Below are 22,500 nucleotides of genomic sequence, written 5' to 3'. Positions count from 1 at the left end.
GACTACACCAGCAGGCAGACTAGCATAGAACCATGGACTACACCAGCAGACAGACTAGCATAGAACCATGGACTACACCAGCAGGCAGACTAGCATAGAACCATGGACTACACCAGCAGACAGACTAGCATAGAACCATGGACTACACCAGCAGGCAGACTAGCATAGAACCATGGACTACACCAGCAGACAGACTAGCATAGAACCATGAATTACACCAGCAGACAGACTAGCATCATAGATCATGGACTACACCAGCAGACAGACTAGCATAGAACCATGGACTACACCAGCAGGCAGACTAGCATAGAACCATGGACTACACCAGCAGGCAGACTAGCATAGAACCATGGACTACACCAGCAGACAGACTAGCATAGAACCATGGACTACACCAGCAGGCAGACTAGCATCATAGATCATGGACTACACCAGCAGGCAGACTAGCATAGAACCATGGACTACAACAGCAGACAGACTAGCATAGAACCATGGACTACACCAGCAGACAGACTAGCATCATAGATCATGGACTACACCAGCAGACAGACTAGCATAGAACCATGGACTACACCAGCAGGCAGACTAGCATAGAACCATGGACTACACCAGCAGGCAGACTAGCATAGAACCATGGACTACACCAGCAGACAGACTAGCATAGAACCATGGACTACACCAGCAGGCAGACTAGCATAGAACCATGGACTACAACAGCAGACAGACTAGCATAGAACCATGGACTACACCAGCAGGCAGACTAGCATAGAACCATGGACTACACCAGCAGACAGACTAGCATCATAGATCATGGACTACACCAGCAGACAGACTAGCATAGAACCATGGACTACAACAGCAGACAGACTAGCATAGAACCATGAATTACACCAGCAGGCAGACTAGCATAGAACCATGGACTACACCAGCAGGCAGACTAGCAGCATAGATCATGGACTACACCAGCAGACAGACAGAATACAACTCAGATATTTAATAAGACGATGCAACAGAAAGTAATCTTCTCTTTAGACTTGTTTGTTGTTTCCATTTGTCTAAATCAAGGGATTTGCACTTTGTTTTACTTTCAAACGGATGCTTGAGCAACACAGTTCACAGCAGCACAACAACAACAACACATCTCACAGCAACACAACAACAACAACAACACAGCTCACAGCAGCACAACAACAACACATCTCACAGCAGCACAACAACACATCTCACAGCAACAAAACAACAACAACACATCTCACAGCAACAAAACAACAACAACACATCTCACAGCAACAAAACAACAACAACACATCTCACAGCAACAAAACAACAACAACACATCTCACAGCAACACAACAACAACAACAACACAGCTCACAGCAGCACAACAACACATCTCACAGCAGCACAACAACACATCTCACAGCAACAAAACAACAACAACACATCTCACAGCAACAAAACAACAACAACACATCTCACAGCAGCACAACAACAACACATCTCACAGCAACAAAACAACAACAACACATCTCACAGCAGCACAACAACAACACATCTCACAGCAGCACAACAACAACAACAGCACATCTCACAGCAACACAACAACAACAACAACAACAACAACAACAACAACAACAACAACAACAACAACAACAACAACAACACATCTCACAGCAACAAAACAACAACAACACAGCTCACAGCAGCACAACAACAACACAGCTCACAGCAGCACAACAACAACACATCTCACAGCAGCACAACAACAACACATCTCACAGCAACACAACAACAACACATCTCACAGCAGCACAATAACAACACACATCACAGCAGCACAACAACACACCTCAAAGAAACACAACAACAACACATCTCACAGCAGCACAACAACAACACACATCACAGCAGCACAACAACACACCTCACAGAAACACAACAACAACAACAACATATCTCACAGCAGCACACCAACACATCTCACAGCAGCACAACAACACATATAACATCAACACAACAACAACAACAACAACAACAACAACAACAACAACAACAACAACAACAACAACAACAACAACAACAACAACACATCTCACAGCAGCGCCCTATTCCCCGTACCTGGTTCAACTAAGTCGATCAAAAGTCCCATTATCCAGATTCAATTAACCCGATGTTTGAAACCAGGCTTCCCCTGTTCCTCGAACGCTGATTCACTCTCGTTAATTCGAACCAGATTTGATACTCAGGATAATTGCGCGCGGCCGCCTCACCTGAAAAGACAGTAGGTGTCGATAGCAGAAATCCTGATTTTCTAACAGCATTAATTGATTGATTGATCGATTGATTGAAAACGTTATTAACACTTTAAGGACCAGCCACGTATATATGTGTTTCGGTGCCATGCATTGTGGACCAGAGGCACGTATATAGCCGTTAGGGATGGGTACCGAATTCGGTACTTTTGAGGTACCGAACCGAAACACGTCGGTACTACCGAGTATCGAATCAAGTGAGATACCAAAAAAAATTGTTGTGGAAATATATTATCATACCATTGTGGTGTTGTATGAGAGGGGCTGTCATCATATATCAACGTAATGTGTGCGTCTCTCTTTAAGAGAAGCACTTATTTAGCCAGTCACAACAATATTGGTTGTATCCTTGTAAGTGTATTAGACCCTGGAGGCTATAAGGCCGTAAGTCACACTGTTATGGGAACTGCTTTGTTTCCTTAAAAGACAGTCATAATAAGTCATTTCAGCCAACCCTCAGGGTGATTTTCCAGCATCGTCTACGTCATATGCATGTATTAACTGTGTATTAACTGTGTTTTCACTTTGTGATCAGACGTTTGTTTACACTGGTCTGATTTCCAACTGGGCATTCCTTATCATTGATCAAGTGAGGAATTAAATCTATCTTCTATTTCTTATTTCAACTTTGGACTCAGAAAGTTATTTGCTCATATTATATTATAAATCTCCCACAACAGAATTTATTTTTTACCCTCCAACGGAGTATCATATTACTCTGATCACAAACCAACAGCATGCACCGTGTATCACGTTTCGAAGCGGAGATTTCACCATGGAATAAGGGGATTTATCATCAACCAATGGACATATCGATCTACCAAATGCCGATCGATAACGGGGAAATGCTGCCGGGTATCACACGGGCTGACGGTAAGACATTTATCACCTCATTTATAGCCGGATCGGAGCTTGATGTGCAACGCAAGCAATCGATCTGTGAATGTGGCTACTTACACGGACACTCTATTGGTAATCAATAATACTAATCGATGTCCCCCGCCGCCCCCCTTTCATCCATAGATGCTCTGGGATAGTCCAGATCATAAGCAGTTTATGTTATTTCATTAGCATATATACAACGGAAATGCCGTTGAATATAACGTTAGTAGCCTTTAGCTCTATAACTAGCTTTCCAGAAAATAGATGATATGAAATCTGCGATAAAGCTTATATTCACGGCGCTATAAAATGACAACCTACCGGTGGATTTCTTTTTTCTTTAAGTCATTCTGAAGCAGTGGAGGTTTCTCTATGACAACACGTGAAACACAAATTCACTCATAATTCATAATTATTATTAAGATTTGCCTCTATAGGATGGAACCCAGGTAGGTAATTTCATCTTTCCTTTTAAGATAAGATAAGATATTCCTTTATTGATTCCCTTGGGGAAATTCAGGCATCATAGCAGCATGGGGGAAGGGGGGGGGGGTACAGGTAGTGAAAACAACACAAGCAGTGTAAACAAATAGGTCAATATAATTTACTATCTAACTAACTGAAATATATTTTCACAGTGTCACATAAGGTGCAGTATGCATAAGGTAGTGTTATAATTTACTATCTAACTAACTGAAATATACATTATTCATTATTCACAGTATCACAATATCCACATAAGGTGCAGTATGCATAAGGTAGTGTTATTGTCCTACTTGGGTTCCTATTAGTTCTAGGTCGATGTCTGGCAGCAGTCCCTGCCCACTGTTGTGGAGCCTGATGGCCACTGGTATGAAGGACTGTCCGAGGCGGTTAGTTGAGTGTCGGGGGGTATGAGTCTGTGGCTTCCTTGTCACCTTCAGCTGCGCTGTCACCTAATATGTTTTGATCTGATCAGGTGCGCTGTCACCTAATATGTTTTGATCTGGTCAGGTGCGCTGTCACCTAATATGATCTCATCTGGTCAGGTGCGCTGTCACATAATATGATTTCATCTGGTCAGGTGTGCTGTCACCTAATATGTTTTCATCTGGTCAGGTCCGCTGTCACCTAATGTTAATATGTTTTCATCTGTGTCCACTGACCACTGACACACAGTGGGGGATGTTTTAAAAATATAATTTGATATATAATATAATATAATCATTTGTGCTTCACCTAAAAATTTTGTCAGCAGCCTCCACTGTTCTGAAGGGACGGTTTATGCACTCAATTGACAATGAGAATGGACAGATAGCAACACTATAAAGTATAGATATAGCTGTTAGAAAACCCACATGTTTGTTTACATTCCCCGGTCCTCTAGCCATTAATTAGACTAGAAAAGTGCAATAAACTAAACGGATACATTCACTGTGTGTTCTGCCTCATTTGTTGATGATTTGTTGATGAAACAAAACTAACATCAACACAAGTGACCACCAAGAGCGGATAGTTTAGTCTAAAAAAAGATCTGCGATGTTGTTAGCTACATGCTAACGTGAATGGAATATGCCAGTATAACAGTATAGCATTGTGGCTAGAAGCTAACGTTAGTTAGCCAGCCAGCACCAGGATGATATCAGGAGCCATCAGTAGCTAGATAACATTAGTGACAACGCCTCATGTATTAAACAAAAGTGAATAGATGACTGGGCCATTTTGTTTAATGCTTGTTATGTTGAAAGAGGGGCTCTGAGCTAACAGGGTCTGGTAGCTAACGTTAGCTCACGTTAGCCAGCTGCTCATGCAATCGTTAATGCTAGCAGAATGAATGGATGTAAACTAACATATTGCAGAATGGGTACAATACAATACGGCTCAATACAAACAATTGTTAAGGGAATGCAGACTGTTGTAGCTTGGACTGGGGTCCTTATAACAATAACTTGACAACACATGGTAGCTGCAGCTATAGCTCTGTTGTCACCGGACGTTGGTGAGGGGCACGCAGATGTGGGTATCTACTGTGCATGGGCGTTGAGCAACAACGGCTCCGCGCAGATTACATGACACGTTGTCGGTGAGTTTTTGGCGTTTTTCCAAAACGGAAACACAATTTAGCGTTTTCAGTAGGGCCAAAACGTTTCCTGCCAAAACGACATTTCTATCTAATAGGGACAGCAAACGTATTCAAAACGTATTCAAAACGAACACAAAAACAGTCTGTCTAACAAGGGCCTAAGCCCATCGGTCGTCAAAGTGTTAACAGATTGCAGAATGGGTACAATACAGTACAGCTCAATAGCCTCGCCGACAAGTTAAATGCATATCTATAGGCTAATTTTAAGTCCCTCATTACCCCAATCAATCAGATTATATTTCTTTAAATGTGCCTGCTGGCAATAGGCTTAATGGAATGAATAATGGAATGAGATCTTGCTAGCGAAAATAATTAGTTCAACTCTTTCAGAATAAGTAGATAAAAACAAGCCCAAAGAGTATCTAATTGATACGAATTAATAGATACTTATGAGAATATCTGTACTGTATGTGCTTAGGTATCATGTACTATATAAATACATGGTTCCCAAAGTTTTCAAGGTGCGACCCCCGAAATAACGTGTCAGAGAGGCTTGGAGGCTATACAGTTTCACTATTAATCAGGTTTTAATCTGTTTCGGACATCATCCATACATGCATTGAATTGATTAACCTTTGGTTTATACCAGTGACACCAGTCATGTTCATCACCCTCTTGTTCATCATCAGATAACAGTGCTTGAACAGATAAATGCATTTTCTCAAATTCATTCATCGATATTGGCTTTTTTACCGATACCGATATACCGATATTGTCCAACTCTTAATTTCCGATACCGATATCAACCAATATCAACCGATACCGATATATGCAGGGTTTCCCCCCCCCCAAAAATCGAATAATTTCAGGTAATTAACATTACATATCTCTTGTTGTGGAATTAACACAACATTATGCATACTTTTGACAATAAATAAAATCAGAATTTGTTCTTACTTGCTTGCCTGGGTAAATAAAGGTTATAGAAATGTAAAAATAAAATAAAATGTAAAACCGATACCGATATTTTCCGATATCACATTTTAATGCCGATATCGGCCGATAATATCGGTAGGCCGATAATATTGGACATCCCTAATCAAAACGTCAAAGTCTTGCAATTGCTCATTCACTTTTCTCAAGTCACGTCCACGTCATCAAATGCATCAAACAGCGCATCTCCTCAGACATTTTAATCCCAGTTACAATATCACAATAACGTGTGAGTGACAGTGATACAATTCAACAATCCACAGATTTTCAGATTCGTCATAATTCACATCCACAATCCACGCATAAAGACGCTTCAATTTATGCTTGAATGAAACACAATCCGGGCGCTCCGTTAAAGGGGACATGCATTGCTATTCTTGCACTATTTGGGCAACTTTACACAATTCCTGTGAGTCTATGGAAGACTATGGAAGTACTCAAAAGCATAATTTTTCAGCCTCAGGATTTCATATTGGATGGGCTCCGCCCATAAGCGCTTTCAGTGACAGTCACCCATACGCCTATTGCTCATTAACAGCGGAGGAGTGCTGCAGAGTGCTTCCGCGTTTTCCCTGATTGGCTGCGACACGCCCCGCGGCAGGCGCGGCAGCCGCAGAGCGGAGCGGCAGAGCTTGCGGCATTATGTAGCCGTAATCCGCCATGATTTTCATTCGAAGCTTAGCTCACCTGGCAGCGCTGCGGTCCTGCGATCCTGCGGTCCGTTGGTGACATCAATTTTTTTTTTCTTTTTTTTTTTTGCATGTATTCTTTCGCCGGTTAAGGTTAGGCATGGTTAAGGTTAAGGTTAGGCATTGTTTCGGAGTTGGTTAAGGTTAGAAGGGTTAAGTTTAGGCGCTGTTAAGGAGGTGGTTAAGGTTAGAGTTTGTCTTAGAGAATGGCAATATTCTTTCTATGGTTAAGGTTAAGGTTAGGCATGGTTAAGGTTAAGGTTAGGCATTGTTTCGGAGTTGGTTAAGGTTAGAAGGGTTAAGTTTAGGCGCTGTTAAGGAGCTGGTTAAGGTTAGCGTTTGTCTTAGAGAATGGCAATAGACAGCCTATTTCCGCACTGCCGTTCTCTCGCGCTGCCGCGGTCACATGGTCACATTGTCACATTCTTGCACTCCTCCGCTGTTAAAAAGCAACACGCCACCCATACAGCGTGATACATACGAGAGAGAGCGAGAGCGAGCAAGCGCCTGTGCGAGAGAGGGAGAGAGAGAGGGAGAGAGAGAGAGGAGAGATGCGTCCCTGACACACACGCAGTCAAGTTTGTGTGTAAATGCTCCAACGAGGGAGAGAGATGGCGCACACAAGTTTTTTTACACACTTCTGCACGGTCCCGCCGGTCCCTCTCTCTCTCTCCCTCTCTATCTCTCTCTCCCTCTCTCTCGCTCGCTCGTTCTCTGCCTCTGTCAAAACCCGTTTGAGGAAGTGTCGGGTTACACTATGCGCTACAACCATAGAGGGGGCGTTAGTTATGCAGATCACTTGCTACGTCGCATTGCGAGTCAAATCAGAACAGCTTAGTTGAGTGAGGGAAGATCTCGTGAACTCGAGACTAGACTGATGAGTCAATATGATAATTAACGACACAGACCACATTGATATAATCCCCAATTGCTAGGAATCAATGCTAAACACTGGAAAAGGCCATTTATAATGCATGGGACCTTTAAGCAAATACATCCACAGCAGAGAATATGAAACGAATCAGAGCCAAAATGCTCGATAGGTTTCATTCATTAAAAATATCCCCGCGGGGGGCGGTCAGGTGGCGTAACGGAGGTTGCGTTCGTCACCAACCCCGGAGACGCTGGATTTGCCTGTTCGAATCCAGCTCACAGCTCCGGGGTTGTCACCAGCTTGGCTGGCCGTTCACACTAATACAATTGGCAGTATTAGAGGGTGGGAGAAGCTGGCGGGGTGGGTCCGGGTCGTTGTAAACAGCAACTCCTACAGTTCGGTCGGGGCGCCTGCTAAGCGCGGATAGGATCTAAGTGGGATAGTGTGATCCTTCCACACGCTACGCCCTCTCTGTGAGAGTCCGCGCTGCCAGGTGAAAAGAAGCGGTTGATTGGCTAGACGTGTGTCGGAGGAAGCACGTGATAGCCTCCACTATCCCAGACCGACTGTGGGGGGTAAGTGCGCAGCGACCAGGAAGGGGATTGGGAATTGGCATAACGACTAACATTGGGATGGGAGAAAATCGGAGGAAAAAGGAGGGGAAAAAAGATTAAAAAAAAAAAAAGAAAAAAATATCCCAGCGGGATTCACATTTGCAATGCTCCGTTATTAAAATAACCACAGTGTGTGTCGCGACTCGCGAGCGCCGTATAGCTATGACATGCATTATTTAGGACAAAGTAAATCCATAATAATAATAATAATAATACATTTAATTTATAATGCACCCTACATTCCTGAGAGTCTCAGAGTGTTACAGAGTTAAAAAGAATAGAATACAAATGGATATATAAGAAATAAGAACAGTTTGTGGTGCTCTCAGGTGGTTGGGGAGAGCATTCCATAGTCTGGGCGCGGTCGAGCAGAAGGCTCGATCGCCCATGGTGTGCAGGCTGCAGCTTAGTCCTGGGGGCTTTGAGGAGGTAGGCTGTGCCGGAGCGGAGGGAGTGTGAGGAGGACTGGGGAGTTCCTTGAGGTAGGCAGGGGCACCACCGTGTACACACTGGTGAGTGAGGAGGGAGACCTTGTACTCGATCCTGTGTTCCACGGGGAGCCAGTGAATTGATCTGAGGGTGGGGGTGATGTGGTCATATTTGCGCACCCTCATCAGGATCCTAGCAGCGCTATTCTGGATGGTCTGCAGTTTTTGAATGCTTTTACCAGGGATCCCGATAAGGAGTGCATTGCAATAGTCCAGCCTGGAGGAGACGAAGGCGTGGACAAGTTTCTCAGAATCTGCCAGAGTGAGTGAGGAGCGGAGTTTTGAGATGTTCCTGAGGTGAAAGAAAGCGGTCTTGCAGATGTATTTGATGTGAGTCTCGAATGAGAGGTGGGGATCCATTTTCACGCCCAAGTTAGTGACAAGGGTGGAGAGAGGAATGTCCTGGCCGGAGAAGGAGATGGTGGTGATGGTGGATGACCGGACCTGGAGTGGGGTACCAACCAGCATGGCTTCCGTTTTGAATGAATTAATGAATGAATGAATGATCTTTATTGTCATTGTTACTAGAGTTGTTCCGATACCGATACTAGTATCGGAAATACCGCCGATACTGCCTAAAATGCTAGTATCGGTATCGGCGAGTACACGTAAATTCTAGCCTCCGATCCCATGATGTAATTTATCTCCTGCCGAGTCCTGCGGAGAGTGAGGATTATAAAATGAACATGTTTTAAAGTGTGATGCTGTGTCATTTTAACAGCAGATACACTTTCTTAAATTCCATTGTCCCCGACAGTGCGGTGTGACGGGGAGCTCGGACGGGAATCGGGATGTGTTTGGCTGGTGTTATGATAGCATTAGCTGGAAAGATAGCTAGTTGGAACAACATCCGCTTTTAACGTTACATCAAATCAGATGATCGCCTGTCCTTTCTCCAGGACCTAACACTGTCCGTGACCGTCTATCAACAATAATGCACCCACGGTGAATTGTATTTAAGTTAAGTAGCTACGGACTAGCGTTAGCTGACTATTACTAACGTTATCTTAATGTCGATGCGGGAAGGCGAGCTAGGTCAGTTAGCTTAGCTTGATAACGTTACCGTGTCTAAAGTTGGTGCTATTCACATAATCCAGCAATAATGGCTGCAGACCTGCAAGCAAAGTACAGCAAGTGCCAAAGGATAAGAGTCTGAGGCGGAGTTTCAAAAGAGAATGTTGAATATTTATTTTGCATCAAAAATCACAACATGAACGTCTGCCACTAGCTTACAGACTGAATAGGGTATATCTGCAGAGCCAGTGAGTAGCGAGTGCAACACCGTTTAATGTCCGTGTGGATCATTGGAGTAGGGTATATCTGCAGTGCTGCAGCCCATACTCATTGATTAATGATACTAATACAAATCTATACAATCACCTGTTGTTGAATAAATACCATACGTTCTAGTTATTACTAAAAAACAGTATAACAGTATCTAAAAAAAAAAAAAAAAAAAAAAGTATAATTTATATAATTTTTTTTTAAATTTTTTTTTTATGCACTGGTATCGGATAAATATCGGTATCGGCCGATACCCAAAGCTTAGGTATCGGAATCGGATCGGAAAGGGAAAAATGGTATCGGAACATCTCTAATTGTTACAGTGTTACAACGAAATTTAAAATGCAGCCCTAGGTGCTAGCCGTCACACAGTCCTAGATCATAAAAACACAGTCCTAAACACAGTATTAAATATAAAAACAAGAGTAAGGCATAATAGACATAACATAAACATAAACAGGGGGGTATAAAAGATAATTGCACTATTCCTTAGTGTTGTGTGTGTGTGTGGGGGGGGGGGGGGGGTGCAGGGGAGATTGTTGTTTAAAATTTTAGCTGAGTTTAGTGCACATATGGCCCTGGGATAAAAACTAAACTTCAGTCTGTTAGTCCGGGTGGGCATGACGCTGAAACGCCTGCCCGAGCGTAGCCGTATGAGGTGTTTGTTGCCCGGGTGTTGTGGGTCCTTCAGTATTTTGACTGCCTTCTTAAGACAGCGGGAGGTATAGTTCTTCCAGTGAGGGGAGAGGGCAGCCGATGATTTTCTGTGCCGAATTGACGACCCTCTGGAGCGCCTTCATCTCTGCGGCTGTGCAACTGAGGAACCACACGTTGATGCAGTAGGTGAGGATGCTTTCCACGGAGCAGCGGTAAAAGGACACAAGCAGGTCTTGTCTGAGGTGGTAATTCCTGAGTATTCTCAGGAAGTACAGTCTCTGTTGTGCCTTTTTCACAATTGCCTTGGTGTTGGTTCTCCAGGTCAGGTCATCTTCCAGGTGGACGCCCAGGAATTTGATGACCGAGACTCTCTCCACGCATCCCCCGTCATTGTACAGGGGCTGTATGTCGGTCTTCTTCCTCCTGTAGTCCACGATCATCTCCTGGGTCTTTAGCTTATTCAGCTGCAGGTTGTTAATTTTGCACAGGGCTGACAGCTGCTCTACCTCATCGCGGTACGCCGTCTCGTCACCTTTTGAGATGCAGCCCACCACGGTGGTGTCGTCAGCGAACTTGATGATGGTGTTGCTGGGGTGGACTGCGGTGAAGTCGTGGGTGTAAATAGAGTAAAATTGGAGCTGTTGACCTGTAGAAACCTGTGGTTCATCCACGCCTTAGTCTGAATATGATTTATTATCAGCATTTTAGGTCTATTATTTTACATTTCAAAAGCCCCCTCTTGAAAAATGAAGCACAAAAACATAATTCAGAATCTGTGAGGAAGGGAGCTGGCATTTATTTGCGAGGGCGTGGCCAGTTTATCCAGCTAACTGAACTAAACTCTGCGCTGGAGCAGGTTCAAACCTTTTGATCTGTTGCCATAGTGATTTAGACAAACGCGCGTCGGGGAACCGAAAAGTCTAGCTTATGTCAAGTTATCCTGAAAATGATCCGGCTAACTCAGTTAGCCAGGTACGAGGAACAGGGCCCAGCACAACAACACACCTCACAGCAGCACAACAACAACAACAACACATCTCACAGCAGCACAACAACAACACACCTCACAGCAACAACAACACATCTCACAGCAGCAGAACAACACAGCAGCACAACAGCACAACAACAACACAGCTCACAGAAACACAACAACAACACATCTCACAGCAGCACAACAACACATCTCACAGCAGCACAACAACAACACAGCAACACAACAACAACACAGCTCGCTGCAGCAGTTCAGACACTGGCAAGCAGGGTGATGCTGTTGCGTATTATGTATTTAATTCAATGCAAGAATGAATGATATATGATTATAATCTACCAGAAGGGGGGATAGACCGTATCCCCACCAGTGATAAAAATAAATTACCACAGGTAGGGACATGAAGCAGGGGTATGGATCCCCCCCCCCCCAAGCCAATCACACCCTGGATGTAAGCAGACCTTACCTTGACTCTCATGTCGGTGTCTGTGAGGACCATGTAGAAGTCGTTGTGGACCATCCTGAACTCCTTTCTCAGCTCCGTAATCAGGTCCTGGTTGACCAAATCCTCCTGGCGAAGACCCCTCATCGTCTTGTCGTTCTCTGCAGAGAGGGAAGAGTGATTGGTCATAATACTGATAGAGGGTCTTCATTAGGGCGGTCAGAATTGATTTCAATATTCAAATTGTATTTTAATTTGAAAAGATATATATGAATTTCAATACCAAACTCCCATTAAATAGAAAATTATAAAAAAAATACATGAACTGAAAACGGTACGCTAGTTTCGTACCACAAATGCAGCAGTGAACTTGTGAGCTTGTAAGCATTTTACGCATCCATCGATAATAATAATATGTACATTTTATGGTTAATATTCGAATTTCATTCAAATTTGCCGCATTTCATCTCTTAGGTCCTCCAGTCACTCTCTTCTGGTGGTCCCTCCATCAAGGCTGAAGACTAGGGGCGACCGTGCCTTTGCAGTTGCTGCCCCAAAGCTGTGGAATGCCCCCCCCCCCCAACATACAGTACGGTGTGCTGTCTTGCTGTCAGCCTTTAAAAACCTACCTGTTTACCCAGCAGGCCTTTTAGCTTTTAAAATTAGCTCTTTAGTCTGGATAGTCTGATCTCACACCTACAGTTTACAGTACCATGTTTTATGTTGTGTATCTTTCTATTTATAATTTTTATAATCTTACTTGTCGTTATATTTGTCGTATTGGTATTCTTTACCATGTATTTACTGTATTTTATTGTAGTGACATTTATATGACAGCACTTACAGTTGTTTTAAATGTGCTTTAGAAATAAAACATACTTACATACTTAATTACATACTTACTTAATACATACTTACTTACATATGCACAAAGCCTGACAGAAACGTAAGGCCTCTGGCAGGAGTAAGGAGCACATACTATGTATTCAGTGTGGCTAATGAAACTACACTTTCTCTGATAAAGCCCTGATAGAACTATTGGGGTTTTGATACAAACTATTAGGGTTTTGATATACATGTTACAGGTGTTATTCATGCTTTCTGTTCCTCTCCTCGGCTGAAACCTGTACCTTGACCTAGTTTTCAAACCACGAGTCCTACAGTACGCGTACCGGCATGAAAGGCAGCAGTGCTACCGATCGAGCCAAAATCAGTAAGGATGCACCGAATGGGAAATTCTTGGCCGAAACCGATACCGAAAATAGAAAACAGTTGGCCGAAAACCGAATGCCGAAAGGCCGAAAATGATTCATAGAATAGTATTCTTTTTTTACCAATGTTGTGGAACATTATGATTATGGAAAAATATATGATTATGGCTAAACTTAAGTTAAATAATAAATAATCACTATTATGGGTCCATAAAACATTTATTCAGCACTTCTGAATGCATACAGTACATTAATTCCATCTTTTCTCTGGCTGCCGCGGCGGACATCTGTGCTCTACTGAGCGCACCTTTCTAGTCCCCAGATGAATGCGCTCTCTTGACTCGGCACAGTAGACGCGCGACGTGTATGCTCGAGAAAGATTATATTATCAACGACAGACGGCGTCAATGTGAGAAACACTATCCCCCCCCTCTCGCTCTGAAGAATATGCATATTAGATCACTCAGTGATTAACCGCGACGGGCATATAGTAAATAAGGATGTTAAAGACGCATTTATTGGACGCGTTGCGCGCAGAGTTTACATAGAAACAGCGCGACTCCCGACAGCGCGACATCATCACAACAACACGCGTTAGGTTACAGGTTGTTTCTGTTTCGGTGATATATTTTCGGTGAAAAAACTCTTTCGGCCAAAAGCCGAAAGGCAATTTTTTGCCATTTTCGGCCGAAAACCTTCGGTGGCCGAAATTTCGGTGCATCCCTAAAAATCTGCGGACTTGATTTGGACGACAGGCAGTATTTACGAGGAGTGACTTTAACAGACCTGTTCATACATACATACATACATACATACATACAAACATACATACATACATACAAACATACATACATACATACATACATACATACATACATACATACATACATACATACATACATACATACATACATACATACATACATACATACATACATACATACATACATACATACACATGTGAGGAAACATATATGTGTTACACAGTACTACACAAACACACACACCTGCACACACACAGACATAATCAGTGGATTCAATATTTTTTAACTCCGCTTTTGCTTGGATAGTTTGTTCTCAAGAATAACAGTGTAAAACCAGTGTGGTAATATTGAGTTGAATTTCATAAACAGCCTTGTATACTGTTTAGCAGAAGTGGTGGCAGGGATAGTTGAATAGACAAAGGTCACCCCCACTAGGTGATCAGATTAGTACTGTATGGTAAAGAAGGCCCAAAGGGTCAAAGCGATCATGTCACACCCCCCCTCGTGAGACAAGCCAGGCCCCTTCATCTCAGCAAAAGATCACACGGACGTGGGCCACCGATGGGCCCCTTCTGTCTCTGTCCCATCACGTCGCCACACCCCAGGGGGGGGGGCTGCCAGCGCCCACAAGGAGACCCCCCACCAGAAGGACATTAGGCCAGCCCCCCCCGTGAGAAGACACACAGAGGAACCCAGAGGGAGGGGCTGCCAGCGCCACAGGACACCGCTCACAGAAGGCGCCCACAGGAGATGCATGATTGGATCAACTGTAATAGTGAACTGAATTCTATTATTGGCTAGAAATTATAGTATATAGGAGGGCCCTAAATGATAATTCGGGAGCTCTCAGACCGGGACCAACCCAGGGGGTCTGTTGAGCTCCACCGACTCCTCCCGACCAGAGAAACTACTGCTTTTTGATGTAAGTAAGCTGGATGGAACCCGTATTGTTTGGTTAGACTAGAATGTAACTTAGCTTAGAAACCAGGCTTACTTATATGCAAAAAAGGGCTTACAGTATTTTCAATGTATGTTCAGATTATGTTACCGACTGTTTTATGTACATTATTGAGGTTGGAGATGCAAACCTGATTGTGATATTTCTGTACAAACAGACAGCTCTGTTAATGTTCTCTGATCGTCTTTTGTATGTAAAAGTCAACCTTTTATTCACCCTTGGCCCTGACTCAAATAAATCAGTTGAGTTGAAATACAGTTCTGGTTTGTTTGGCGTACACGTTTTATTCCTCATCTGCTAAGTCAGATGAGGAGACCAACAATTCTATCAGTGTGAATCCTTCCTCCTCCTTCCAGATAATCAATCTCATTGTGTTGTGCTACAATAACCTCAAATTATTGTAGAAAGTCTGTGGGAATTTACCACAGAAATGGTGCCGTTCTTCCCATCCTTTGTGTCTCCCCCTGAAAAGGTGCGGTAGGGTCTTGTCATATGTGTCATATCTGGACCTTGCTGTGTGTTGGGGACACGGGGCAAAGAGCTGGGGTGTTGCTGCGTTTGAAGTGATTAACGATGGGCTTGTTGTCTGAATGGAGGAGAGAGAGGGACAGGTTGAAGGTTGGTTGTGTACGCCACTGTTGGGGCCCACGGTGAATATGGCTTTTGCATGCAGGGTTGGGGGTTGCGGTGTCTTAGGTTAGGATGTCCGGAGGTATGACGATCGCGCTTGTTGTGCAGTGAACATGCAAACGTGGGCTTTTTATGTTGGTATGTTTATTCAGACACAGGAGGCCGGTCTCGGCCTATGCGGGCCACGGGGGTTGGGTTGGTTAACTCGTATGGAATATACTTTATGAACTATACGGGGGAGTTGCACCAAGAAGGTTGGTGGCGCACAGACTATCTGGTCATGATGTAAAGGGAGATAGCGTCGCATGACGGCAGGTAAAAGGCTTTTCTGGCTAGGAAGCGCGGCAATCTGGTGTGTGCGACAGGGGCGCGTTCTGAGTATATAAATTCCCTAAAAATTATTCTCAGGGAGAGGGCGCGGGTAATGGTTGATTAAGATTTTTTTGTTCTGAATGGGGAGAGAGCTGTGTATAAGAAGAGCTCTGTTGTTATTTAGAACATGCAAATTAGGTATGGTAAAGATGAGTTTGGCCCCTGCATGATCGGGGAACTTGGTCTGTGCGATTGCAGGATTAACACGTAATAATTAATAGAAGGTAGGGGTGCCGGCGTGTTCAAGAAGGCTCAATAATGAATGGTTTGCTGGCTGATCACGTGATAGTCAGGACGTGTCTGCAGGGACCTATTCGGCCGAATTAAATGAAGATGTGTGTTCGTCCTTAGGCATACAATCGAATTGGGTCCGGAGATCCCTTTTTAATCTTGAGCGAAACCGGCGTGTTGATTCAATTACGTTCGCTGTGATACAAAAACAATTCGGTCGAAATGACTGATAAAGTACTTAATGGTTGTATGGGAGAGTATGGCTATGGTTAAGAAATGCATGAATGAATTATGGCTGTGGTTGGGAATGATTGGCGGAACGTAGGAGCTTATTGTTGTTCTGTTATGATATTTTAGTGACCAACGGACATATGTTGGAGGCGAGTCCTACTGTTGGTTGGGGCTAGCTGGCTTAGCTCTGTGGAAAAGTCCGCGGTGAAGCTGGGGACGTTACGATGGCGTTATGGGAGGATTGATTAAACGCTGTGGCGGCGAGTACAGGTGAGAGGCGAATCTAGACGTGGACGGGAGAAATTGTGGCCGTTTTGAGGGTTATTATTGATGCAGTAACGATGGTATAATATGATATTAGGGATTCGCTGCTTGGTGACGTCATAGTGTTGTGGAGAGTATGTAACGTTCGCGGTGCTATGAAGTGAGGCGGAGAAGGTAGGAGAAAGGATTCGTGTTGAACTATATGTGCGGCGTTGGTTGGTGTATTTGTTTTAAAAATTATTTTCTGTTAGAGTGGTTGGCTATTTTAAGCTTGTGTGAGTTGTTTATGCTTTGGTTGGTACTGAGCGAATTGCGTGGATGAACGGATCTTGAAAGGCACGGCTCCCGTGAGGGCCTTGAACGTCGCATTAGAGCTGGCTAAAGCTAGTTAGCTTGCATGCCGTTGTTTTGTGGCGTTTGGGGGCGGCAGATGTTACGTTTCGAGTTTTGAGAATGATGTTGGGGGAGGGGTAGGGAAACGTGATGAATGTCGTGGCAGATTATGAATATCGGGGCATGTTATGAATGTCGTGGCAGATTTTGGTTGTCGTAAACGACGTTATAGCAGCCGCTTCGGGTGCCACTGCGCATGCGCGGTACAACGTGGATTGGGTCTAGTGCATTCGTGATAGTTCGCTCAGGGGATAGAAATAACGGGTAAGAGGATATTCTGCATTATGTAATATGGCGGTATTTGTATATTGTGCATTGTATTTTTGTGTAAGCAGGGGAAGAGGTGTAACATGTATGGTGGTTAGGTTAGAAATAAGTACAGCTCAATACACACAATTGTTAAGGGGATGCAGACCAAAGGAAGACTTTTGTCTTGTTTACATCAGGGTCCCCCATTTTCAATTCATCAGATAGTATGTAGCTTGAATTAAGATGCTTGTATAGAATGCATTGATGTTGAAATGTCAGATGTTGATACTTGTTATAGCTTTAATGACACTGTTGATTTAAATAGGATAATGTTTATATTAGTTGCTAAATGTTTTATAGTGGAATTTGATACAAGCCCGGTTGTGAAGCAGGATAATTTACTGATGCTTGTTTTAGATTGTTAAATCTTTAATACACTGTTAATATGGTTAGGACATGTGTTTATGCTTGTTTTAGATTGGTAAATCTTTAATACAGTGTTAAAATGTTGACACAAGCCTCCGACTTGTAGGATAATTTATTGATGGAGGCTTGCTGCAATGACAAGTTTTGATATGGTTGTGTTTACAGTGATCGAAACGATTGTTTTTATTAATCTTTAATGAGTTTCATTGCTATGTTGAAATACTGTTAGAATGTTATGTCTTTAAATGCCATTTGCAAATCCTTGGGTCACAGTGGGATAATTTAGTGACAGGGGGTTGTTTAGAAGCTGCTATGATGTAAGATTGTGTTTTAGCAGTTATTATAAATGTTTGATAGATGAATTGTGTATGAAATGATTAATCCTTCTGTTGAGTTACAGGGAGGTCACGGAAACTCACAGGAGTGGCTCAGGCTATCTTTACTAGGCAGTAAACGGCCAAGGGGGGTCGTGTATACAGCTGTTTACAATGGCTGTTTGTTCTTTTATGACAGGATGAGAGAGATTAGATGCAACAGGAGAGGGTCAGAGGTGAAGATGCAGGAGAAAAGTCATAATGAGATAACAGATGGCGTTAGAGCAGAAGACAGGAAGTGGAGGTAGTGGGCCAGGGGGCCAGGAAGTGACAGGAAGGTGAGACAGGGGAGAGAACAGGGAACAGCTGGGTTAAGTGAGAGAGACAATCAAGAAAGTGGCATTCATTTGGGGTTATGACTTATGAATGTTAACTGGTTGATAAAGGAATATTTGGATCTGTTTGTGCACTGGAAGGCATGGATAGGTCTGAATTAAAGATGGATTCCAGTCCGTCTTTGAAGTGAGAGTAGAGGTTAAGAAGAGATGAGTGTAGCCTGATGAGAGAGCAGAAGAGATGAGTGCAGAAGAACTAACCTTTGTTTGTCAGAAATGTGAAATGATTAACGAGTGTGGTGAAAGGTATATGTTTATAATATGAATGAGGCGTGGATGATGTTGAATTGTGATGTTTGGTGGTTTTTTGCTTTTATTTCTTTTTTAGTAAACTCTAAGAAGGTTCAGGATTGAATGTGTTGTGACACTGTGAAAGTGGAGGTTTGGTACAGATGTTATTTTTTATTTAAATTTAATTTTTGTATGTATGTGTGAGATTGAGATGTCCTTTTGATTTCAGTGAATGATTAAGCGGGGGATGGTGGCCAGGAAGCTTACCCATTCACACGCAGACACACACACACACACACACACGGACACACACACACAGACACACACACACGGACACACACACACAGACACACACACACACACACACACAGACACACGCAGACACATTCACACAATTTGATCACACATGCATACACACACACAACTTAGCTTTCACTTGAGGTGAAACTAGTCTTAAAAATAACAAATTGTGTTTAAGTAAGGGGTGTATCGAACCACTTGGGGTATACCATTATCATTTGTTTCATATCATTCGTTTTACTGAGGGAGTTTGTCTTTATTACTTTCATTTTGGTTATTTCTTTTCTTTTCTGGTGGTCTGCGGTTGGAGCATTGATTTGCTTTCACATCTGTTGGGATGTTTTTTTGATTATTTGCCTTTTGTTTGTTGTTTCTCTATGGTCTGGTGAGAGGACGGTTGAAGCGTGAGGATACATTGGATCAGATCGATGGCAGTTAAGTGGTCCCATCGCGTTTTGCATAATGGTTAACCATTTGGCGTCTCTTGAGAAATATTTGACATATTGTATAAGGAAAATTTGTTCTGTGTTTTTGTTCCCTTGCAGTTCAGTCGGAGGGGAGGATGGACCATCACAAGTGGAGGGATCATGGGGAAAATGTGTAGGAATACATTTCATTAGATTATGACACGATGGTGTGAACCCGTTCAGTCAGTTCCTGTGGGAGATTGTTGGACTGTGGAAAGAGGTCGCTTGTAGACGCGGCCCCTCCTTCAATATAGCCCCGGATACAAAGGCCGGAGGTTGAGACAAACCTCCAGACTGACGGAGTCGTTCGTCTGTAGATCCATGAAAATACAGTCATGGGACAGAGTATGACGAGGTCCAGGCCTACAAACATTGGCTTCAGCTGAGGCTGGCCGACATGGGGTGGAGGGGGGGGGGGCGAAAACGGTCGGAGACTGTGCAACCAAAGCGTTGAACAAGGGCCTCTGTGTGATTGATTGGTATGTTGGACGGGAGGTGACTGAACGGTAACAACTGGTATAGATTATGACACAACGCAGGAGTACTAAACTAAACACATACACATAGGTAGAGTAAAAAGTGAGGTGTAGGTTATGGCCGACATGGTGAAAAAAAAAATTTCCTTGCGTGGTGCTCCGCCCTCCCTGTCGACTGTGCGCTGAGGTGGTAGGTATTGTTATGTCCATGGGTGTTATGTCCATGGGATGTTCATAAAGGGGGGAGAGGTGAGAAGACCAACTGAGTTGATTATGCAAAATGTGATTGGGCTGACTTGGAAAAGGAATTAGCAGAATCAGAGAATGAATGTGGAATTCAAAATGTATGAAAGAATGAATAATAATTTCTGTGTCTCCCCAGATCATGTAAACGGATACCATAATTTTAAAAAATTGTGTTTTATTTGAAATGTGTAATGTTTAGATTAAATTGTTTTAATTGTTTTCAACAAATAGGCCTCTGGCTGTGAGCCCAGAGGAACAAAGCCCAATGATAGTAGGTGGTAAACACTGGATCATGAGGGCAGAGTAGGTTAATTGGGGATCTGGATGAATGGGTCATTTGGATTCCCCGGGAGGGGGCCATAGTCAGGGGAAATGTGGGAAAGAAAAGAAGAAGACAAGAAGGCAAAAATTGATGAGATGTGCCAAAGAAAAATGGAAAAAGAAAAAAAAAATGGAGAAATTTTGAAAAAAAATGAATTTTAATTTTGGAAAGAATGAATTTTATTATGTATGGTTAGAATGTATAGAAAATCAAGTCAATATATCATATGTGACGATAAGAATCGTCAAAACGGGGAATGTGGTAATATTGAGTTGAATTTCATAAACAGCCTTGTATACTGTTTAGCAGAAGTGGTGGCAGGGATAGTTGAATAGACAAAGGTCACCCCCACTAGGTGATCAGATTAGTACTGTATGGTAAAGAAGGCCCAAAGGGTCAAAGCGATCATGTCACACCCCCCCTCGTGAGACAAGCCAGGCCCCTTCATCTCAGCAAAAGATCACACGGACGTGGGCCACCGATGGGCCCCTTCTGTCTCTGTCCCATCACGTCGCCACACCCCAGGGGGGGGGGCTGCCAGCGCCCACAAGGAGACCCCCCACCAGAAGGACATTAGGCCAGCCCCCCCCGTGAGAAGACACACAGAGGAACCCAGAGGGAGGGGCTGCCAGCGCCACAGGACACCGCTCACAGAAGGCGCCCACAGGAGATGCATGATTGGATCAACTGTAATAGTGAACTGAATTCTATTATTGGCTAGAAATTATAGTATATAGGAGGGCCCTAAATGATAATTCGGGAGCTCTCAGACCGGGACCAACCCAGGGGGTCTGTTGAGCTCCACCGACTCCTCCCGACCAGAGAAACTACTGCTTTTTGATGTAAGTAAGCTGGATGGAACCCGTATTGTTTGGTTAGACTAGAATGTAACTTAGCTTAGAAACCAGGCTTACTTATATGCAAAAAAGGGCTTACAGTATTTTCAATGTATGTTCAGATTATGTTACCGACTGTTTTATGTACATTATTGAGGTTGGAGATGCAAACCTGATTGTGATATTTCTGTACAAACAGACAGCTCTGTTAATGTTCTCTGATCGTCTTTTGTATGTAAAAGTCAACCTTTTATTCACCCTTGGCCCTGACTCAAATAAATCAGTTGAGTTGAAATACAGTTCTGGTTTGTTTGGCGTACACGTTTTATTCCTCATCTGCTAAGTCAGATGAGGAGACCAACAATTCTATCAGTGTGAATCCTTCCTCCTCCTTCCAGATAATCAATCTCATTGTGTTGTGCTACAATAACCTCAAATTATTGTAGAAAGTCTGTGGGAATTTACCACACCAGCAACACCTTCCCTTTCCTTCTTGACTGCAGACTCTGTGCTGAAACCTGACCAACAAAAAGTCCTTTACATAACTGCCTTTGTTTGTACAACATATCAGGCAGCTCCATTGTTTGATTGTGATGATACCGTGTCACATTGAATCCTGCACTTAATACAAACACAGCGCGGGAGCTCCGCTCTGAAATATTAGGGCAAACCTCATCTTTTTTTTTTATCCACTTGTTCTCCCATTTTCTATATTTTCTCCCATCCCAATTTCGTATCATCCAATTCAACCCTCCCCTGTCACGAACGCTGTTTCTTGCCTCCCACAAGCCGGCTGCAATGTGGACTAAGTCATACATAGCACACAAGTCCCCTCCGGTACTTGAGGTAACAGCAGTCGCATCTTTTCACCTGCCCAGCTCGATCTCTCAGTGGCGAGG

General features: G+C 43.3%; 1 protein-coding gene across 1 annotated transcript in view; it reads right to left on the bottom strand.

Moving 5' to 3' along the window:
• The window catches only part of ccdc80 (coiled-coil domain containing 80), a 50,635-nt gene that overhangs the window by 18,757 nt on the left and 9,378 nt on the right, over positions 1-22,500 (bottom strand). The window contains exon 6 of the mRNA XM_084310873.1: positions 12,310-12,446. Coding sequence (XP_084166999.1) covers positions 12,310-12,446 — 137 coding nt within the window. The remainder of the gene's footprint in view (positions 1-12,309; positions 12,447-22,500) is intronic.

This window comes from Notolepis coatsorum, assembly GCF_963971535.1.
Source record: "Notolepis coatsorum genome assembly, chromosome: 3".
Taxonomy (NCBI): Eukaryota; Metazoa; Chordata; class Actinopteri; order Aulopiformes; family Paralepididae; genus Notolepis; species Notolepis coatsorum.
Note: the sequence above shows the minus strand (reverse complement) of the source record. Positions and strands in the feature narration are given on the sequence as shown.